Source organism: Oryctolagus cuniculus, chromosome 8 (genome assembly GCF_051225735.1).
Source record: "Oryctolagus cuniculus isolate XC-2025 breed Fujian yellow rabbit chromosome 8, ASM5122573v1, whole genome shotgun sequence".
Classification (NCBI taxonomy): Eukaryota; Metazoa; Chordata; class Mammalia; order Lagomorpha; family Leporidae; genus Oryctolagus; species Oryctolagus cuniculus.
In genome coordinates this window covers 11,130,903-11,151,661 of record NC_142874.1, presented here as the reverse complement: position 1 = coordinate 11,151,661, position 20,759 = coordinate 11,130,903, and the positions used below count along the sequence as shown (strand labels likewise).

General features: G+C 40.0%; 1 protein-coding gene across 9 annotated transcripts in view; it reads left to right on the top strand.

The window, feature by feature from the left end:
• Positions 1–20,759, top strand: part of MARCHF1 (membrane associated ring-CH-type finger 1) — a 973,853-nt gene that overhangs the window by 410,748 nt on the left and 542,346 nt on the right. For 5 of the 9 annotated variants that reach the window (XM_070047277.2, XM_051831697.3, XM_070047279.2 and 2 more), the window contains exon 3: positions 20,174–20,382. The exons of the other annotated variants lie outside the window; for them this stretch is intronic. In XM_070047277.2, the coding sequence (XP_069903378.1) occupies positions 20,284–20,382 (99 nt within the window). In that variant the 5' untranslated portion in view covers positions 20,174–20,283. The remainder of the gene's footprint in view (positions 1–20,173; positions 20,383–20,759) is intronic. 9 annotated transcript variants of the gene reach the window in all.

Below are 20,759 nucleotides of genomic sequence, written 5' to 3'. Positions count from 1 at the left end.
TTTATTTGGTGTAATTTTTAGAGGCTATTGTAATGTCTGTTATTTCTGAATCTGCAACTTTAATGTAATTATGGTTCACATTTTGCTTTTTCCTATTCTGTTGTCAAGACTTTGGATTTGCTCTCTTCTTTACAAAAGTGGAACTTGTTTGGGCCAACAGTCAATTTCCTTGAGTTTTAGGGCATTGCTTTATTTAGGGAAGCTCTAGAGTAGAATTCACTGGAATCTGGGCTTACTCTGAGTTATTTGCTGACTGTCCCACGACTCCACAAGTTCTCTCCCCTATCGCTTGCTAGAAAGTGAAGTCCGTGGTGAGTCACACTGGGTTCTCTCTCTTCCATAGTTCTTTTGTTCTCTCATCTTGAGGAGTTTCGTCTCCTGAACCTGCAAATGAGTGTGTATCTAAAGACTCGGGGACCCTTCTGCACATTTCTACAGCTCTTTCTCTAGTGCTCCGCTTATCGCTGGTTCTCCATGCCACAAATACTACAAATTGCACAGAATCTGTTCCCCATCACCTCTGTCCCTAACTCCTTGAAACTCTGTTTTGTCCTCCTCTGCACCTCCAGGAAGACAGCTGGAGCATTCTGGGAATGACTTCCTTATTTTCATTTTTCCAGGAATCATAGGTCTGTGCTGCCTGTTGTCCAGTGCCTCAAAAATGTGTTGAATATATTTCCTCCAGTTTTGTGTGTTTATAAGATGGGGAAAATCCTTAAGACAGTAGAGAAAGAAGTATTTACACTTTCATTTTTTTAGATATATTCATTTACTTGAAAGAGTTATGCACAGAGAGAGAGAGAGAGAGAGGTCTTCCATTTGCTGGTTCACTCCCCAACTGGCTGCAATGTCTGGAACTGTGCCAATCTGAAGCCAGGAGCCAGGAACTTCTTCCGGGTCTCCCATGCTGGTGTAGGGGCCCAAGGACTTGGGCCATCTTCTGCTTTCCCAAGCCATAGCAGAGAGCTGGATAGGAAGTGGAGCAGCCCGGACCTGAACCAGCGCCCATATGGGATGCTGGCATTGCAGGCGGCAGCTTTACCCACTACACAACAGCACTCGCCCCTCTACTTTGATTTTTAACTTCAGTCTGTTTCCTGCCTTGTGCTATTTACTTTGTCTCTTTTGGCACTGTCTGGTTTTTACGTTTTCTGTTATGTTTTCTAGGTGCTTGTAACCTAACCTTTCAAAGTCCCTCGTATATGTCATGATCTCCATTTTGCTTTGCATATATTTTCAAATCTAATGACATGCTATGTGATTCTAGATGAATAGCTCCCAAGTGAACTCACTAAATATTTTTCTAGCTATTCTCAAACAATCTAATAGCAAATAGCTGACTTTATTTAAAAGTCATTTAAAAGGTAAATTTTATGTTAGCCTCTCTTTTAAAAAGAAAAGTAGAATATTGGACAATATGATTAAAAATGCATTAAAGTCTGTTATGAAATAGAAAGGCTTATATGATAGCTTTAACATGCCCTAATTGTCCAGCATTTTTCTTCATGTGTTCTTCATTTGTTAATTGTAGCTAATTATAGAAAAATGATCCTTGGATAATTGTAGCCTTTTTAAAACAACAGATGAAATATCGACAGATAATTTTTTTATTTATTTTCCTATTTATTTATTTGACAGTAGACTTATAGACAGAGAGAGATAGAGAGAAAGGTCTTCCTCCCATTGGTTCACCCCCCCAAATGGCCGCCATGGCCAGCGCTGCACCGATCCGAAGCCAGGAGCCAGGTGCTTCTCCTGGTCTCCCATGCAGGTGCAGGGCCCAAGCACTTGGGCCATCCTCCACTGCCCTCCTGGGCAACAGCAGAGAGCTGGACAGGAAGAGGAGCAACTGGGACTAGAATCCTGCACCCATATGGGATGCCAGTGCCACAGGCAGAGGATTAACCAAGTGAGCCATGGCACCAGGCCCTCAACAGATAATTTTAAAAACCCAAGCAAAGTTCAGTGTTTTTATTGCTTCCATTGTATTGATGCTATATTAGTAAACACTTTATTAGGTAGTTCTGTGAAGAAAATGTCAAAGTTAAAATTATTTGCAGTGTACTTAAAATAATCATAATTCAGCTTGTATTTTCAAACCAACTATAGATATTTGCCCATTGTATAGAATAAATACCTTTTCATATTCTACTCAAGTATTCTTTACTATAACCTCATAGGGACTAAAAACTCATTAAATTCTGTACAAATCAGCAAATATCCCAACCCAAACGACTCAATTTATTTATTTTAAATATCTTGGATAAAGTTGTTCAGTTTCCCAGTTTCCTTCTCTCCGCTGGCTTTTCTCTCTGTATGTATTTGTTCACTGAATGTTTTATTTATTTCCCTAGTCAATGCCTGCAGAGATCTTAGGGCACTAAATTGTGTCTTTTCACCCAAACTTTGAAATATTTCTTGTGATTATTTGGCATCTACAGTGATTGCCATCTGTGAAGGTTTTCAGGAAATAATGTCTTGCAGAATACTTGTGTTTTCAGTTCAGTGGATCATAACCTGGCATTTTCTAGTATTGTTAAACAATCGTTTAAAGTTGATTTTCTAGATAATTGACCTGTTACAGCTCTGCTTACTCTTCTTCCTGAGGAAATGGCCGAGCAGGACAGGGCTCCGTGGTAGGTGTACGCACTTTGCTCACTTTATGTCCGTAAAAGCATTGTTGTAGAATGTATTGACCTGGGTGTTACTGTTACTAAGCTGCAAGAACATTCTGATATTAGCACTTCTCTAATTGTTAAGCTTTGTGGCAAAGATTTGTTGGTCAGCAGGATCAGGGAGCCATGATTATTTCCTCATACAATCGATATTTTATTAGTTCTGCATTCCACCAATCATTACACCCAATTAGCTTGTTATTGAAGTGTTTGGTATCAGTAGAGTTGAAATTAATTATTTAATTATTTTGTCATTGATAATGTGGAATCGTGGGCGTATCTGTAGTCAGTTCCCTTCACTATGAAATGAAGAAAATAATCTTGCTAGGAAGATTATGACAAGGACTAAATTAGTTATGCCCAATAGATAAAACGTGTCTCAATATATGGTAACTATTATTTTCTTTATTATTTTGTATAATATAAAAATTAAAATTTATAGTAATGATCCAAAGCTATTACTGGTATTCTTTGATTATAAAAATGCATATACTATGGTTTCTATATAAATATATATTATTATTGCTTTCAATTTTTAAAGGTACTACTTGATATAACACATATGATTGTATTTATTCAATAAGTGGAAATAATTATCTTCATGTAAAAGCTATTGAGTTTTACTACATGTTTGAATACTCCTTTCTGAGATAGATGTTCAAGGAACAGTGCCAATTATTATTATTATTATTATTTAAAGATTTATATAGTTAGTTGAAAGGCAGAGTTATAGACGAAGGAGAGACAGGTCTTCCATCCAATGGTTCACTGCACAAATGACTGCAGTGGCCAGAACTGGGACTATCTAAACCCAGGAGCCAGGAGCTTTTTCCAGGTCTCCCATGTGGGTGCAGCAGGCCAAGTACTTGGGCCATCTGCTGCTGCTTTCCCAGACGCATTAGCAGGGAACTGGATAGGAACTAGAGCAGCCAGGACTCTAACCAACATCCACATGAAATGCCAGTATTGCAGGAGATGGGTTAACCTGCTGCACCACTGCACCAAATAGTTTGCCCCATCCAACAATTTAATATTGAATATTTCCAATTCTTTTAAATATAAGTACTCTTCTCAATTAAGCACTTGGCAGGCAATATTAAAATTTAAATATAAGTGCTTACTTCATGACAGGCTCATGCCAAGAAGTTCGAATGCATTATCTTAGGCTTTAAGTTTGCTTTTAATTGAAAAAACATCATATTTATCGTGTACAACATGGCAAGTGAAATATATAGCCATGGACATATGTTAACATTGTGGAATGGCTAAGAGGTATTCACTCACACCTTTTGCAATGGCTGTTTTCAGAAAGATGAAAGATCCGTATTGGAGAAGATGTAGAGAAAGGGGGAACCCTGGTTCACAGTTGGTGGGAGCGTGAATTGGCTTTGCTGTTGTGGAAAACAGTATAGATGTTCTTCAAAAATTAAAGATGTAAAACTGCCATACAAATCAGCCATCCCACTGAGTATGTATCCAAATGAAATGAAATCAGTATGCCAAATGCACATTTGTACTCCCATGTTTATTGTAGCATTATTCACAACAGCTAAGATATGCAATCTACCTATCAGTGGGCTAGTGGATAAAGAAAATATGGCCAATATACACAATAGAGGAACTGGCGCTGTGGCACAGAGGTTTAAACCTCCACCTGCAGTGCCAGCATCCCATGTGGGCACCAGTTAGACTAGTCCTGGCTGCTCTGCTTCCCATCCAGCTCCCTGCTAATGCACCTAGAAAAGCAGTGGAAGATAATACAAGTGCTCAGGGCCCTGCACTGTACTGGAAGACCCAGAGGAAGCTCCTAGATCCTGGCTTTGGGCTGGCTCAGCCCTGGCCATTGTGACCATTTGGAGAGTGCACTAGAGGTTGGAAGATTCTTTCTCTCTCTCCCTCCTGGAATCCCTCCCTCTCTAACTCACTCCCTCCCTCCCTCTTTCTCTCTCTGTATCTCCCTTTCAAATAAGTAAATAAATCTTTTTTAATAATAAAAAGTATACACAATAGAATACTCTTCAACCTTTAAAAAATAAAGAAATTCTGTCATGTGGAATAATATAGATTGAAGCTTCAGAATATTAAGTAAGATAAGCCAGGCATAGAAACCAACATAGTAACACAGTGGTTACAGAGAATGGATGCTGGGGAGGCTTTTAGGGAAATACTGGCCTAAGGATAAGAAATTTGTTAGTAAGAATAATTTATTAGGCTGGCGCCGTGGCTCACTAGGCTAATCCTCCGCCTGTGGTGCCAGCACCCCAGGTTCAAGTCCTGGATGGGGCAACGGATTCTGTCCCGGCTGCTCCTCTTCCAGTCCAGCTCTCTGCTGTGGCCCGGGAGTGCAGTGGAGGATGGCCCAAGTGCTTGGGCCCTGCACCCCATGGGAGACCAGGAAAAGCACCTGGCTCCTGGCTTCAGATCAGTGCAGCATGCCGGCCATAGAGACCATTTGAAGAGTGAACCAATGGAAAGGAGACCTTTTTCTCTGTCTCTCTTTCTCACTAACTCTGCCTGTCAAAAAAAAGGAATAATTTGTTGTTCAGTAGGCTATCTGTAGTTCATAACATATTATATTCTTGATAATTGTAAAAGAATAGATTTTAAGTATTTTACCACAAAAAATGAATTGTGAAATAATGCATATGAGGCACATATTTTCACTTAATATGCATTCTTTTATTTATGAAAGTGTTAACATAGTATTCCTTTGTTTATAATTAATACTGTTTTATAAAGGCAAACGAAAACACCAGAATCTTACTGCCTCAGAGAATTGAAAACTCTGTGTCATTACTAATTTCCAAAATAAAGAATATGTATGATGATTCTTATGGTGCTCTAATATGTTAGATTTTTAAGGTCTAATCACGGATATAAAACATCCTCTAAAAATGGCATAAACATCATATAAATCTTTTTTGATTTTTTTCTCCTTAGTACTTGTAAAATACTTGTAAGTATTCACTAGTCTATTTTCAAAATTTTTTTTGCCTTCCATATTTCATTTCATATCCTTCTACCTTTTGATTAAATGTCTCTTTATGGAAATTTCTCATGGAAATGAAAAAAATCTTTATTACCTGAAAGTTAATTATATTAAAGTAATTAGCTTAGACTTAGATGAGTACATTTATTCTACATGTAAAATGCCTAAAATGAGTCATAAATAAGAAATCCTTAAATTATAGATAAGGAATGTGTCATTGAGAAGCAGGATTGTCAATAACTAGACAAATATATACATTTATTTCCCAAGCTAATGATTCAGGGTTTCCTCTGTGATAGGATCAAATCTCTATGAATTATCCCCTGTATTTCCTAGTTTTTCTGCTCTTCCTTTTATTAGGCTAGGAACAGCAGCATAATGTGTATTCACAATAAATTTTGAGACTAAACATGTATTTTTTTTTGATTTTCATACAGCTCAAATTTTCTTTCTGATACCAATGTAACTGGACCTCTAAGTGTTGGAATATCTTGAAGACTTAGGGAAGACATAGTCCACTATTAAAAAATATACCTCGCCTGCCACTTGAGTGCAACCTCTTACCACCATTATTTTTTGCCTTTGTTCTTTTATTTAATGAATACAAGTTTCATAAATGCAACTTTAGGAATATAGTGATTGTTCCCACCATACCTGCCCTCCCACCCCCACTCCTACCCCAACTCCTCCACCCTCTCCCATTCCCAGCCCCATTCTCCATTAAGATTCATTTTCAATGAACTTTATACACAGAAGACCAACTCTGTATGAAGTAAAGATTTCAACAATTTGCACACACACACATACACAGAAAACTGAGAACAAGTTTTACAGTTAATTCTCATAATACAGCTCATTGAGGATAGAAGTCCTGCATGGGAATTAAGTGCACAGTGATTCCTGTTGTTAATTTAACAATTAGCACTCTTATGTGTGGTGTTAGTGATCACCCTAGACCTCTTGACATGAGCTGCCAAGGCTATGGGAAGCCTTTTGAGTCCACAATCTCCACCAGTATTTAGACAAGGCCATAAGCAAAGTAGAAGTTCTCTCCTCTCTTCAAAGTACATCTTCTTTGGTCACGTCTTTCCACTGGGGTCTCACTCACAGAGATCCTTCATGTAGGACATTTTTCTTTGCCACAATGTCTTGACTTTCCATGCCTGAAATGCTCTCATGGGCTTTTCAGCCAGACCAGAATGCTTTAAGGGCTAATTCTGACATCAGAGTCCTATTTAAAGCAGTTGTCATTCTATGAATGCTGTATGGACTCTTTCCTATGTTGGAACACTCTCTCCTTTTTAATTCTATCTATTATTATTACCAGATACTTGATCTTATTTATATGATCCCTTTAACACTTAATCCTATCTATATAATCACTTCAGCACTTAACACCCATTTTTTTAAGTCTCATGTGACTCCTTTAAGCAGCTGTAACCACACACAGGGTAGCACAGAAAATGCAGGCAGCAGTCCACATATTTCATCCTCAGACTACTCTTTTTTATATTTTTTCTTAAGGTATACAACTTTCATGTATTTCATATATACAGATTTAGGAACATGGTGATACTTCCCACCCTATCCTCCTTCCCACCCGTGCTCTTACCCTTCCCCCTCCTCCCTCTCCTATTCTCACTGTTAATTTTATAAAGATCTATTTTCAGTGTGCTTAATACTCATAAGGCTAACCCTACACTAAATAAAGAGTTCAACAAATAGTATAAAGAAGGAAACACTGTTCCTCAACAGGGAACAAGGGCTGTAAACAGTTATCAGTTCTTAAAGTGTCCATTTCACTCCAACACATTACATTTTAGGCACTCTAATAGTTAACCCAGATCAGGGACAACATGATATCTGCCTTTTCTGTAACTGGCTTACTTCACTAAGCATAATGGTTTCCAGCTGCAATCATTTTGTTTCGAAAGACAGGATTTCATTCAGAGCCATGCTCTGCTCATGGCTGCCACCGCAGCATCCTTGGTGTCTTGTCTGTCCTAAGCATTTTCCCTGGGGTTTAATGGATGCATTTTGGATACGATGGCTGTTGTATCATCTGAGTAGTGTGGTACTCTTGTTGAGGTTCAGTCTACAAGGAACCAATGGAGCTTAACCTTCCTGCAAAGACTCTACCTGCAGGGCTCTCTGTCTTCACCAGGTATTTTATCCACATTCTCCATCGCGTGTGCGCTGCCTCACAGGCTTCCTTTCCTGTTTCTACGTCTAGTGTGCGGAGTGTTCCTATTGAGCCCACCTGCCTGTTTATAAAAACTGAGACATCTGTTACGAGGCCACAAGGCCACTTGCATTTTTCTGACTATCCTCATAGCAGATCTTTCATGATGCTTGCTTCTCAGTGAATTGTTTTCTAATTTTGTACACCTGGTTTTGCCTTTCATCATAAAGTGTTGCTGATCCAAAGAAACATCACTGGATTCAATAATAAATGTTCTTATTTAGGGCTAAAAGCAGAGATATCTGAGTGCTGTAACTTTCTTGGTATTTGACATGTAAAAACAAATGTATTCTTCCGAGTGTTCCTTTCCTCTTTTATAGAAAGACATCACGCCTACCTCCGCTTTCTGAATAATGAGTGGACAGTGTCGAACAAAAATTGCTTTAATTCATCAAAACAATTAAAATATGCAGCAAAAATGAAAGTTTAGTTGTTCCTTAGATTCTACTAGTGATACTGCTTTTAATAATGGCAAATTAAATGTTGATACAGTATTTCTGTTCCTATCAGAATAAATTGGAGCATGACATTCATTTGAAGACAATAACATGAGAAAGAAGAGTGAATTTGGCACACAGTTTCCTGTGAGACTATTATATTTTCTACCCAATGTCATTTCCTACTTCTGTAGGGAGAGGGCCAACAATAACAGTGATTCAATGGACCTGTCTGGGAAAGGTATTAGTTTCCTCGGGCTTCTGTAATATTGCACTAAAAATGGAGCAACTTAAACAACAGAAATTTATTGCCTCGCAGCTCTGGAGGCCGGCAGTCTGAGACCAAGGTGCTGGGCTGGCAGAGCCCTCGTCCCTCTGAATGCACTAGCCTCTGGCATCAGCTCCGGCTTCTGATCGGTTTTTGCCGTGAAGTGTCAACATCACATGGTGTTCTCTTTGTGAGCCTGTGTGTCACTGTGCAAATTTTCTCCTTTTTTGAGGATGCATCAGATTAGGGCCCACACTAATGATCTCATTTTAGAAAGTATTTATTTTAAAGGTGCCAGGAGGTGGGGGAAAGAAAGAGAAACCGAGAATTCCATTCAGCTGGTTCACTCCCCAGTGGCCTACACAGCTGGGGCTAGGTTGGGGCCAAAGCCGGGAGCCAATACAGGTCTCCCACATGGATGTCAGGAACCCAGCCACCTGAGCCATCCCTCTTTGTTGTCAGGGTGTGCATTAGCAGCTAATTGGAATGGGGAATAGAGCCAGGAATTGAACCCAGATACTCCAATGTGGGATGTAATCATCTTAACTCATAGGCAAAATGCCAGCCACATGGCCTCCTTTTATTTAAGTTATACAAGTTTTATATATATATATTTATATATATATAAATATAATTATATAAAAATTATATATATATAATATAGATGTAGAAACAAAGTGAGGCTTCCTCTCTCTCCTGCCTACCTTCCAATCCTTTCCCCTACCCCTGGATTCCCATTCTTAATTTTTATGATGATCTATTATAGTTTACTTAGTGATATAGTTAGCTCCACTCTAAGTAGAGGATTTCAGCAAATAGTATGAAGAACAAAAAAGCAAAATAAAACAGAAGATTGTTCCTCAGTGGAAGATAAGGCCTATAAACAATCATCCATTCTCCAAATGTCTATTTCACTCGAATACATTACATTTCAAGTATTCTGTTAGTTGCGTCTGATCAGGGAAAATATGATATTTGTCTTTTGGGGACTGGCTTTTTCACTAAGTGTAATGGTTTCAAGTTGTGACCATCTTGTTGCAAAAGATAGGATTTTGTGTTTTTATTTGTTTAACAGCTGAGTTGTACTCCATAGTGTGTATATATATCGTCATTTCTTTATTCAGTAACTAGTTGATAGACATCTGGGTTGACTCCATTCTTCGCTACTGTGAACTGTGCTGCAGTGAACATGGGAGTACAGTCACCTCTTTCATGTGCTGTTCTCCTTTGGTCTGGGTAAATTCCCAGGAGTGGGGTGACTGTATCATATGGTAGGTCTATAATGAGTTTTCTGAGTATCTGCATCCTGTCTTCCGCAGTGGTTGTACTAGTTTACATTCCCACCAGTGGTGGATCAGAGTAGCTTTTCCCCCACATCCTCACTGGAATTTGTTGTTTGTTGATTTCTGTATGAAAGCCATTCTAACTGGGGTGAGTAAAACCTATTTGTGGTTTTGATTTGCATTTCCCTGATGGCTGTTGAACCTGAGCGTTTTTGCAAGTGTATGTTGGCCATTTGAATTTCCTCTCTTGAGAAATGCCTGTTTAAGTCCTTGGCCCATTTCTTAAGTGGATTGTTTGTTTAGTTTCTGTTGAATTTCTTGAGCTCTTTATAGAGTCTGGATGTTAACCCTTTATCAGTTGCACAGTTTGCAAATATTTTCTCCCATTCTATTGGTTGCCTCTTCATTTTGTTGAGTGTTTCTTTTGCAGTGCAGAAGCTTCTCAGCTTGATGTAATCCCATTTGTGGACTTTGGCTTTGATTTCCTGTGATTCTGGGGTCTTTTCTGAGAAGTCTTTGCCTACGCCAATGTCTTGTAGGGCTTCCCCCCTGTTTTGATGGTATAGGGTTTAGATGACCTCATTTTAAATTGATTAAATCTGTAAGGACCCTATCTCCAAATAAGTCTACATTCTGAGTACTAGGAGCTAGGACTCCAATGTATTTTTTTTTTTTAAGGAAATGATTCAACCTATGTCAGGGATTAGTATGGCTCTTTGGAACAGATTATTACGTTGTGATAAGATTTGTTGTCCTATTTCTTTCTTTTTTTTTTTTTTTTTTTTTTCGACAGGCAGAATGGACAGTGAGAGAGAGAAACAGAGAGAAAGGTCTTCCTTTTGCCGTTGGTTCACCCTCCAATGGCCGCCATGGCCGGCATGCTGCGGCCGGCGCACCACGCTGATCCGATGGCAGGAGCCAGGAGCCAGGTGCTTTTTCCTGGTCTCCCATGGGGTGCAGGGCCCAAGCACTTGGGCCATCCTGCACTGCACTCCCTGGCCACAGCAGAGAGCTGGCCTGGAAGAGGGGCAACCGGGACAGAATCCGGCGCCCCGACTGGGACTAGAACCTGGTGTGCTGGCACCGCTAGGCGGAGGATTAGCCTAGTGAGCCGCGGTGCCGGCCTGTTGTCCTATTTCTTTGCTGCTATTAACAGACAGATAAAATTGAAATTAAGGGGTGAGTTATATCTATATGAATATACTGTATAGTACTCAAATCATAGTAAACATATTTATCTCCTCAAATATCACTTTTTAAAAATATTTATTTTATTTAAGTTAGAGTGACACAGAAGGAGAGACAGAAAAATCTTCCATTTGCTAGTTCACTATTCAAATGGCCACAATGGCTGGTACTGGACCAGACTGAATCCAGGAGCCGGGAGCTCTATCCCACTCTCCTACATGGGTGGCAGGGGCTCAGGCACTTGGGCCGTCCTCCACTGCTTTCCCGGGTACTTTAGTTGAGAGTTGGATTGGAAGCATAGCAGCTGGGACTCCAACTAGCACTTCCATATGGGATGCTGGTGTTGAAGGCAATGGCTTAACACAGTGCACCACAATACTAAGCCCACATTTATAACTTTTTTATAGTGAAAACATTCACAATCCTTTTTCAATAGCTTGTTAAGAACATAGAATACGCTGTTGTCTTTAGTTACTTTACTGTGCAGCACAATACGCAAACTTCTTATTCCTCTCTAACCATAATTTAGTGCCCATTAATCAACATTTTCCCATTCTTCCCTACTCTTAACTCTCCCAGCCCCTGGCAGTCACTATTCCACTCTCAATTCTGTGAGATCCACTTTAATAGATTCACATAGGAGTGATACCATGTAGTGCTTGTCTTTCTGTGCCTGGTTTATTTCACTGAGCAGAATGACCTCCAGAGGGCTGGGTCTTGTGGCACAGGGGGTTTAGCTGCACTCGGGATGCCTGTGTCTCATACCAGCATGTCTGGCTAGAGTCCCAGCTACTCAGCAGGCTTCTGATCCAGCTTCCTGCCGATGCCCATTCTAGGAGGCAGCGCATGATGGACCAAGTACTTGAGTTCTTGTGACTTAGGTGAGAGACTCATAAAGTGTTCGTTCCTCTTCCTGGCTGTTTTTGGAGAGAGAACCAGTAGGTAGAACTCAGTTTCTCACTCTCCACCCCACCCCCATCTCTCTTTCTTCCCCTCTGTCACTCTTCCTTTCAAATAAATGAATAACTTTAAAAAATAATCTCCAGGTCACTATGTGTTGCCCTGGCATTTTTTAAAAATGTTTATTATTTACTCAAGATGCAGAGAGACAGAAAAAGAGGATTTGTCCTATTTTTAAACATCTGTAAAAAAGTGGCTGCTAGTTTTTAAAAAAAATAACAAATTTGTTTTCAACACATCACAGTAATTTTATATATGCAGTGGTCTCTCAAAAACAGTGTTCCCTTGTGGTTATACCAGGTTTTTCTCAAATTTATTACTTTGGATAGAATAATCGATTTTCAAAGCTTTGGCATTTGGCTCAATTATTAAGCAGCCCCTTGTGCTGCCTACAAGCCAAATCAGTATACGTAGGTGTGAATTCAAGCTATACTCTCCATTCCAGCTTCCTTCTTTTTTTAAAAAAACTTTTATTTAATGAATATAAATTTCCAAAGTACGGCTTATGGACCAGCTTCCTTCTTAATGTGCACTCTGGAAGGCAACAGGTTTTAGATCAAGTTGTTGGGCCTCTGCTGCCTACCTAGAAGACTTGAATTGAATTCCAAGCTCCTGGCTTCACCCTATCCCAGTCCTGGGTACTGCTGGCATCTGGAGAGTGAGCCTACATATAGGGGATCTCTGTCTGCCTTTCAAATAAATAACAATAAAATTTAAAAACAAAGCTTGGAAAATAAATTTTTGGCTAGTCTTATTAAGTGATATCATTTTCCAAGCTCTTTTTCCCAATAAGAAATTCTCTAATAACTTTCGCATTGGGCTGAATAAAGCTCTAAGTGAAATAAACCAGAATACAATGTGCATCTCACAGGACCATTCTGAACTGAAGATACTCCGTGTAAGAACTGATGTTGGTGTTGTTGTAAGGTTTTATCAAGTTCAGCTAAAAATGTATGAATGTGTATCTGAAATAGCTTATGAAAGCTAATGTTCATTTTATGAATTATATGAGAAATAACATTTTGGCTATGACCATACAAAGTTTCCAGGATGGTTATTTAAATTTTCTAAGTGCTCAGATTATCCTGGAACTTTAGAGATACAACCTATTTGTCAGCAGAATATATAAATTGTATTCTTGGTAATTATTTTCTCAGTATGAAAATTGGCCAGATATTGAAAGAAATGTGTATGCAAGGAGGTTTCTAAATATTTGCAGAAAATGGACACTTAAACATCAATTCTCTTCAAAGTAATAACAATCATAATGTTAGCTTAGTGGTACCCGACATTCTTCATATTCAGTGGTTCATGATACTAAAGAGCAAGGAGAAAGGATGAAGGGTTCCTCAAACTTAATGCTGTGCCATAAATAATTAAAAATTGAATCTTTTAGATATTTTGAGGAAAACCTAGTAAAATGCATTTCCAAAGAGGCTATGCATGTAATTCACAATTATATCATGAAATATATTCTTTTCATAACACCTACCAATGCTAAATAAACAAATGAGTTAATTGTATCGTTGACTTTTTTTCATGATAAGGTTGATTTAGGAAGTGAGAAGAACGCACAGGTATGTGAGGGCTTCCTAGAGGGGGAGTGGGCCAGGGAAGGTAAAAAGGGGCATTTCATGCCCTGCGCGGAAGCACCTGTAAGCTCTGCGCTCAGCAGGTTGGGTCTGGAAGTGGTGAAGGAGCAGGGCCCCGTACTCAGGTGACTGTTTGCCAGTCTCCTTCCTCTGCCCGCTTTCCGTGACACCAGAGTGGTCTCCAGGGACTCACTCTGGTCGTCTGTGAAGTCGTGGGATGCTTCATAGTTCATCTTCACAATCTAATTCTATGATTTAGTTTGCTACTTAAAGTGATAGAGACCTGAGAAATTTCTTTAGAGGAAATACAAATAAACCGTACTTGAGCAGATACATATTTCTTTACATCGAAATTAAATTTAGTTAGGAGTCTAAAATAACACTGTTAGTTTTATTATTGTGGGTGTGGGCTTGATTAGGAATGTCGGCAACTCTCCTTAAAACCGCACAGGAAGCACTCTGTTAACTGTGCCCTTTAGTTTTCTGATGCATCAAGTCAGAGTTTTCATATGGGTGAAAGCACATGGAAGCTCCCTTCTCTGAGTCTTTGTGACTGAGAATACGGAATTCATGAGACCCTCAGAGATACTGACATTGACGTTCCTGGGTATGGAAGCGAGACAGCACCTCATGCTGTGTGAAACCCCTGGGCTCCCCGTGCCCTGCACACAGCCTTAGCCTCAGCGACAGAGGTGGTTGCGTTCTGAAGCAGCCAGTGACGGAACCTTCCACCATGGTTCCAGATCCCTCATGGGAGGATGGCAGGCCGTCCTTTGAGGAGGACTGCTTTTACGTTTTCTGAGATGTGAAGAAACACCGATTTATCCTCAGAGCCGTGTTTTTCAGGTTCCCTTCATTCATACACATAGACTAATATTTTGAAACCATAGAAAACATTAACAAAGATCAACTATATATTCTTTGACAGTAATGCTGAGTTTAATTTTGTCAAAATCCATCTCATTATCAAACAAAATTTTAATTTCATTTGTCTTGCCAACAAAGTACAACAGAACACAGAAATTTGACTTTATTTAATCACTATTTCCCCAAAGTTAAATAATGATTAATATATCTTTAGATTATCTCTAACATGTCACACTTTTTAGAGAACTTAATAAAATGATTTTTTCATTCTCTTAAATTACAAAGGAGCAAAGATCAGTCTCATGATGTTAAAAATACATTCTGTTTCGGAAGGTATTCTTTTGTGATGAGCATAATTGAAGAATACAAACGAGTAAAACCATTGTAGAGCCTACTGTGATTACAACACATTTTAGTGACTGTCGCGATTGCTGTTGATTGCCAGAAAGACAGAAATGAATGGCTTGGCCTCAGTCTTGGAAAATAGGTGTGTCCAACGTGAGGACCAGTGTGTTCCAGAGAACAGGATCAAAGATCTCGAGAGCTCACCTAAGGTTGGTCACCCAGTTGCATCTCAAAGGTCTTTAGGAAGAGACCATCCACAAAGTCTGTTCTTCTAATTACAGAAGACATTTACTCATGCAAAACATAATCACAATTGGATTCCAGCAATCATAAAAAACAGTTTTAGAAATTCTTCATTACTTTACAGATCTTTTTGTAACCTAGAACCAGGGATTTTAATTATTTTTTTTTAATTTCCCCTTCTCGTTATTGCCATTGAGCATGTTTTCCAAGTTTGAGTTTGCCCCTTACTCTTCTGTGTAAGTTTATGTTCCAGTATAAAATATGGTAAAAGTAACTGAGATTCAAGTTCCTGCGTGGGCTTTTGATGCGAGTGGTTAAGGCTCTGGGATGCCTTCCTCCCGTACTAGAGTGCCTGCTTTGGGGGCTGGCTCCACTTCTGATTCACCTGCCTGCTAACGTGCATCCCGGTAGGCAGTGGTGATCATGAGGTAACTGAGCCCCTGACACCTGTGTGGGAAACCCGGATCGTGTTCCAGACTCCAGGGCTCAGTCTGGCCAAACCCAGCATGTGGAGGGTAAACCAGCAGCTGGAAGATCTCTGCATGTCTCTGCCTTTCAAGTAGTAAAGTTTTTAATAATTGTAAATTCAGATTTCTTTCTCCCTTTTTTTTTTTTTTTTGACAGGCAGAGTGGACAGTGAGAGAGAGAGAGAGACAAAGAGAAAGGTCTTCCTTTGCTGTTGGTTCACCCTCCAATGGCCGCCGCCGCGGCCAGCACACCGGGCTGATCCGAAGGCAGGAGCCAGGTGCTCCTCCTGGTCTCCCATGGGGTGCAGGGCCCAAGCACTTGGGCCATCCTCCACTGCCTTCCTGGGCCACAGCAGAGAGCTGTCCTGGAAGAGGGGCAACCAGGACAGCATCCGGCGCCCCGACCGGGACTAGAACCAGGTGTGCCGGCGCCGCAAGGCGGAGGATTAGCCTAGTGAGCCATGGCGCCGGCCATTCTTTCTCCTTCTTCTTAACAAGATATCATACCATCTTTGTGCAGTGGTAGCTTGCCTGTGTATTGTCTGAATAACCTCCGACAGTGACATCAAAGGCACAGGGAGAATCCGTTTGATCCAGGTTTCCTCCATCTCAGCAGGAATTTATAGTGAAGTCTCCTTTTCCCAACCCAGAATGCCTGGGTTCTGTTTGCAGAAGTCGTTTAAGGTCGTTTGTCACTCTTCGGCTGTGGTCAATGCATTTATAGTTTTTATGTAGCTTTGCAGAGACTTGGCATATCCTTGAAGAGTTCCTCATGACTTCTTCCCTCTCTCCTCCCAAGTGTTGACTAGCGTCATATCCTAACGACCATGCATGGCCTAAACCACATCCTGAACTTCTCCATGCCCGTCGCATGGTCAGCTCTGTGCCTTGTTAATCATCTTAGCTCTACCAAACACAATACCACCCTTGTTCCTCCTTAAGACTTTAGCCAGTTTAGACCTATTGTTGTTTACCAGTTCTCAGACGTTCTTTGACTCTTAGATTCAGTATTCACTGTTTTCTGCTTATTAATTGTGATACGCCATGGTTCTTTCCAACTCATTCATGTCTGCCTAATGACATAAAAAAACTCCTTTTCTGCAGAGATTGTGCCAAATAATTTTATCCACTACTTTTTGCTCCTTAATTCCTAGCATGGTTTGGAAGACAGAGAATACTCAATAAATGTTTGTTGAGTTGAATTATCAGGGTGTTGACTTTATGAGTTTCCAGATGTTTTGTTGGTTCCTTGTCTTTGCCTAAAGCATTTTCCTTTCCTGCCTAATTACAATAAAATAAATTGCTGGGAGCCCATATTTCTCTGGAAATGCAGAGGTTGAGGTGGGTTTTATGGTAGAGGATCAGATATATATTGTTTTGTTCTACTTTTAAACTGCAGACCACTGAGGCTCCTGAGAGCAAGGAACAGCACCACACCGGAGTCCCTTGGGAGCAAGCCGAGCTCTTAGTAATAGAATTACTAACTACAAATGCCAAATGTGGAAGCCAGAGGCAAGGACTGAGTCACTGCTCCCTGAGTCAGGGAGTTGGAAGCTAGAATGTGGAAGCACCACAGAGTTACAAAATAGTATCCAGGTAGAGAGTATTCCAGGATGGTTTCAGCAATAATCAAATGAGTAGCCCAGAGTTTCCACAAAATTCAAGTTTGCAAAACTGGATCGTGTGCTGGGATTGCCTATGTAGACACAAATGAACTGAGTGAGTGCGGGATGCATGGCTTTGCACGGTGGTGTGGCTGGTGCCTTGCACTCCCTTGCTGGATGCATTGCTCCTCTTTTTACTATGTAGGGTTTAAATCCTGCACACAATGGGCTTTGCCCTTACAGGAGAAAGGCATTTCACAACAGTTCCTAGGCTTCAGACTGTAACCCCAGAGACTCCATGGTTGTAGTTAGCAGAGCACCTTAGGAGTTAATTGAGGAAAGGTGTCAGTTAAATGGAAGTCAGTAACATGAGCTGGTGTGAATCCGACTGTTCCAAGGCAGCAAGTATTAGGACGCACAAAGTGTTTATAGTCATCCTTTCCCCCTGGTATAGTTCAACAATTTTAAAGTCTCATTTTGTAGCAGTCCTAAGATAATACTAGAGAAATGTTTGTTAAACATCTTGGTTATTAGTTTTTCCTAATTTATTTCTAAAACATTTACTGGAAAAGAGATAACAAATCTCCTTTGTTTAGCATGTAAAATACTTGAAGAAATAAATATCCTTTCCTGAAATTCAATTTCGATTCTAAATTTTAGGATAAAAGAAAGCTAATTGAAATAACTCAACCACATAAATCAAATTAACTTAAAATTCAAATCTGATTTTTGAAAAATCTCCCAGCAAACAAAGGATAACCTCACATGCATAATGAGGTAGAGGATTAAGACAGCCATTTAGCTAATTCAAGCTAGAAATCCCCTTTCCTGTAACTTTAATTAATATTTTAGGCAAAAGTCCTAAAGTTTAAAATTGATCAGAAAGGCAATGTTGGCTTCTTAAGGACGTTTTCATGGGTGTAAACACTGCCAATTTTGCTTTTTTAAAGAGTTTTGTGATTTTTTGTTTTAATACCTGTCACATGCTATTAGGTTTACAAACTTCTATTTTCAACCTTAATTGAAACACCATCTCTGGATAGAGATAGTAGATTGCTTACCAGTTTCAAAATAAGGTAATGTGCCTTGACACTTACAGATCACAAGGTGATCCATAAGCTACAGAAATTTTTGCACATTATCAATTTACCTTTGGACTTTTTGGAAGAGGTTGCTTTTTAAGTCCCATCATTCAAGTGTCTAGTTCACGAAGATATTTAGTAAGCTAAAAGTAATGATGAATGCTGGGTTTAGTGATCCTAAGTTTTCTGTCTTTACTTTTCTAAAGCAAGAAATTTGCCTCTATACAAACTTTAATTACTTATTGTGTTCAGATTATATTAGTAATACACTGTGGTGGTTTTTAAGATTGGTTTCTATCAGAATCATGGAGAAAATTTTTTTTTAAATCTACCCATTCAAGTGCCCACCATGCCTGTGCTGAACCTGAATCTATGGTAAGGTGTGTCTTAGATATCCATAAATTATAGAATCCTTCAGGTGAACCTGGTTAACAGTAGGCGAGAGAACCATCCCATGGTGGCTAATTTAGGTAAAACAGAACGTACAATTGGACAAAACTTAAATACATTGACACATATATTTCAATGCAAGTATTTAAAGAGTTTCTAGCAATCTTTACATGGATTGTTTGTTGCTTTATTGCCAATGAGAGGACCTATTTTTTTCATATTTTCTCCACCCTGAGTTTAAGCAAACTGTAACATCATATTAGGAATGGTGTTATTGTTGTAGAATACAAAAATAAAGATGAATTTCTATCAGAAAATACTTCGAAGATCTCCTCTGTGATTAGGGAGAAATTCTAATTTATAAACAGTGCCTGAGGATGTATAAAAACAACAGGAGATTTTCTGAATATTGCTTCATTTGGGGTGAACAAACACAAAAGACAGTGGGAGATCTAATCTATTCACAATGTCCAGAAAATATAAAATGCGTGCATCAAAATAGAAAAAAGAAAATTCTGTCCTTTAAAAGCAAAATTTCAATACCCTAACAAAGCAGTGAGCACAGGGGGGAGTGGTGTTTACAAAGCTACTGTATTTTAAGAATTCTTTTCACTGAGAAATTGAACTGTTCTAAAAGGGACTTTAAAAACAAATTTTTATGAAGGCAAATTCTGACTAACCATTTATTTTCCCCAATTGTTTAACCATTGAGAGGACGTTGACATTCTTAACATAATCTATTTCCTGCCCGGAAAAGCCAAAACAAGCTGCCACTGACTCTAGCCCATATAAGTCAGGCAGCACAGAAGTTGCAATAAAGCTGAAATGAGCAGTGCACGGCTCCCTGCCTTAGAATGACTGATGCCTCTCACTCCTGTTGCTGATGTCTTAGTAAAGGAGGTACAGCTAAGATTGCACCTGTCGCACAGACACACTTGTGAGGGCTCCCAGTGCCACTGTCTGTCTGTCTTCTAACACCTCATTCGCTGCTCTTCAAGGCAGATCCCTTGACCTAAGCAGATTACTGTAGTTGTATGAAGGACACAGTCAGCTAGCCGGGCTTTTCAAGGAAGAGATTTGGCTCCAAATAGGACACTAAGCTTTTCAGCCTTCTGCTTATTTACCTAGTCAGCAGGATGCAGTGTCTCTGGGTGCTTAGGGGACTCCTGGGGAATCCGGGCAGAGAAACAAAAGAAGTGGCAGCCGCTGCAAATGTGGGAGTCAGTGCCATTAAAGGAAGCAGTTGCTAATAAGGGCCTGTGAGACCTGGGTTTCCTTGGTTTCCATGACAGTTATTAGGTACCATAGAAATTGAATTGTCTCCCACAATGCTCTTAGGGGAGAGGGGGTGGTCCAGTGACAAAACAGTGCAGTTATGATTTGCGGTAAATCGTCCTTTTGAGAATGCAGTACTCCCTGGATTATTGGCTCTGGCGTTTCGTTTACACTTCCCTTTCGGTTTGCTTGACATTTTGGCCAGAAGATCCTGGCTTCTGCTGCACACGTGTCTCAAACACTATTTTTCCCCCCTCTTTGTTTAGACCTGAGCTTGGCAAAGCAAGGATATGAACAAATGTGCAGGTGGGCTACTCAGGGCGAGTGAAGAGAGCAGGCATCCAATCAGGGACTGGCAACCTGCACACCTGCCAATATGCCCCTGCACCAGATTTCCGTAATCCCGGCTCGGGAGACTGCCAGCAATGGGAGAAGTTCAATGGGCAGAAACAAGGAGAAGAACAAGGAAGTCGAGGTAAGAGGAGGTTTAATTTAATAAAATAAGGGAGCCAAGCCACTCTAGCCTATGCTGCTCTCTGTGCCACAGGACTTGGCTGAGGCTTGAGAGCTGCTGTCTCTGGCTGTCAGTGTAACAGGAGACTGACAGAATCATTGGTACCTGCAGGGACCCATGAACCTTCACCCCTCTTTCCTGAATGGAACCAGATCCATCAGGACATTTGCCACTTGAGAGATACAAACGTCTGCCTCTTTTTCTAAACAACCCACTGAGTCCCTTTTCATTCTTATGGCTCACAGGAGCTAAGCCTGCTGTTCTGGATTGACTGGACAATGCCGCTGTCCACTTAGGGACAGAGGACTGCTGATGTGTGCTAAGGTTGCTCAGTGTCT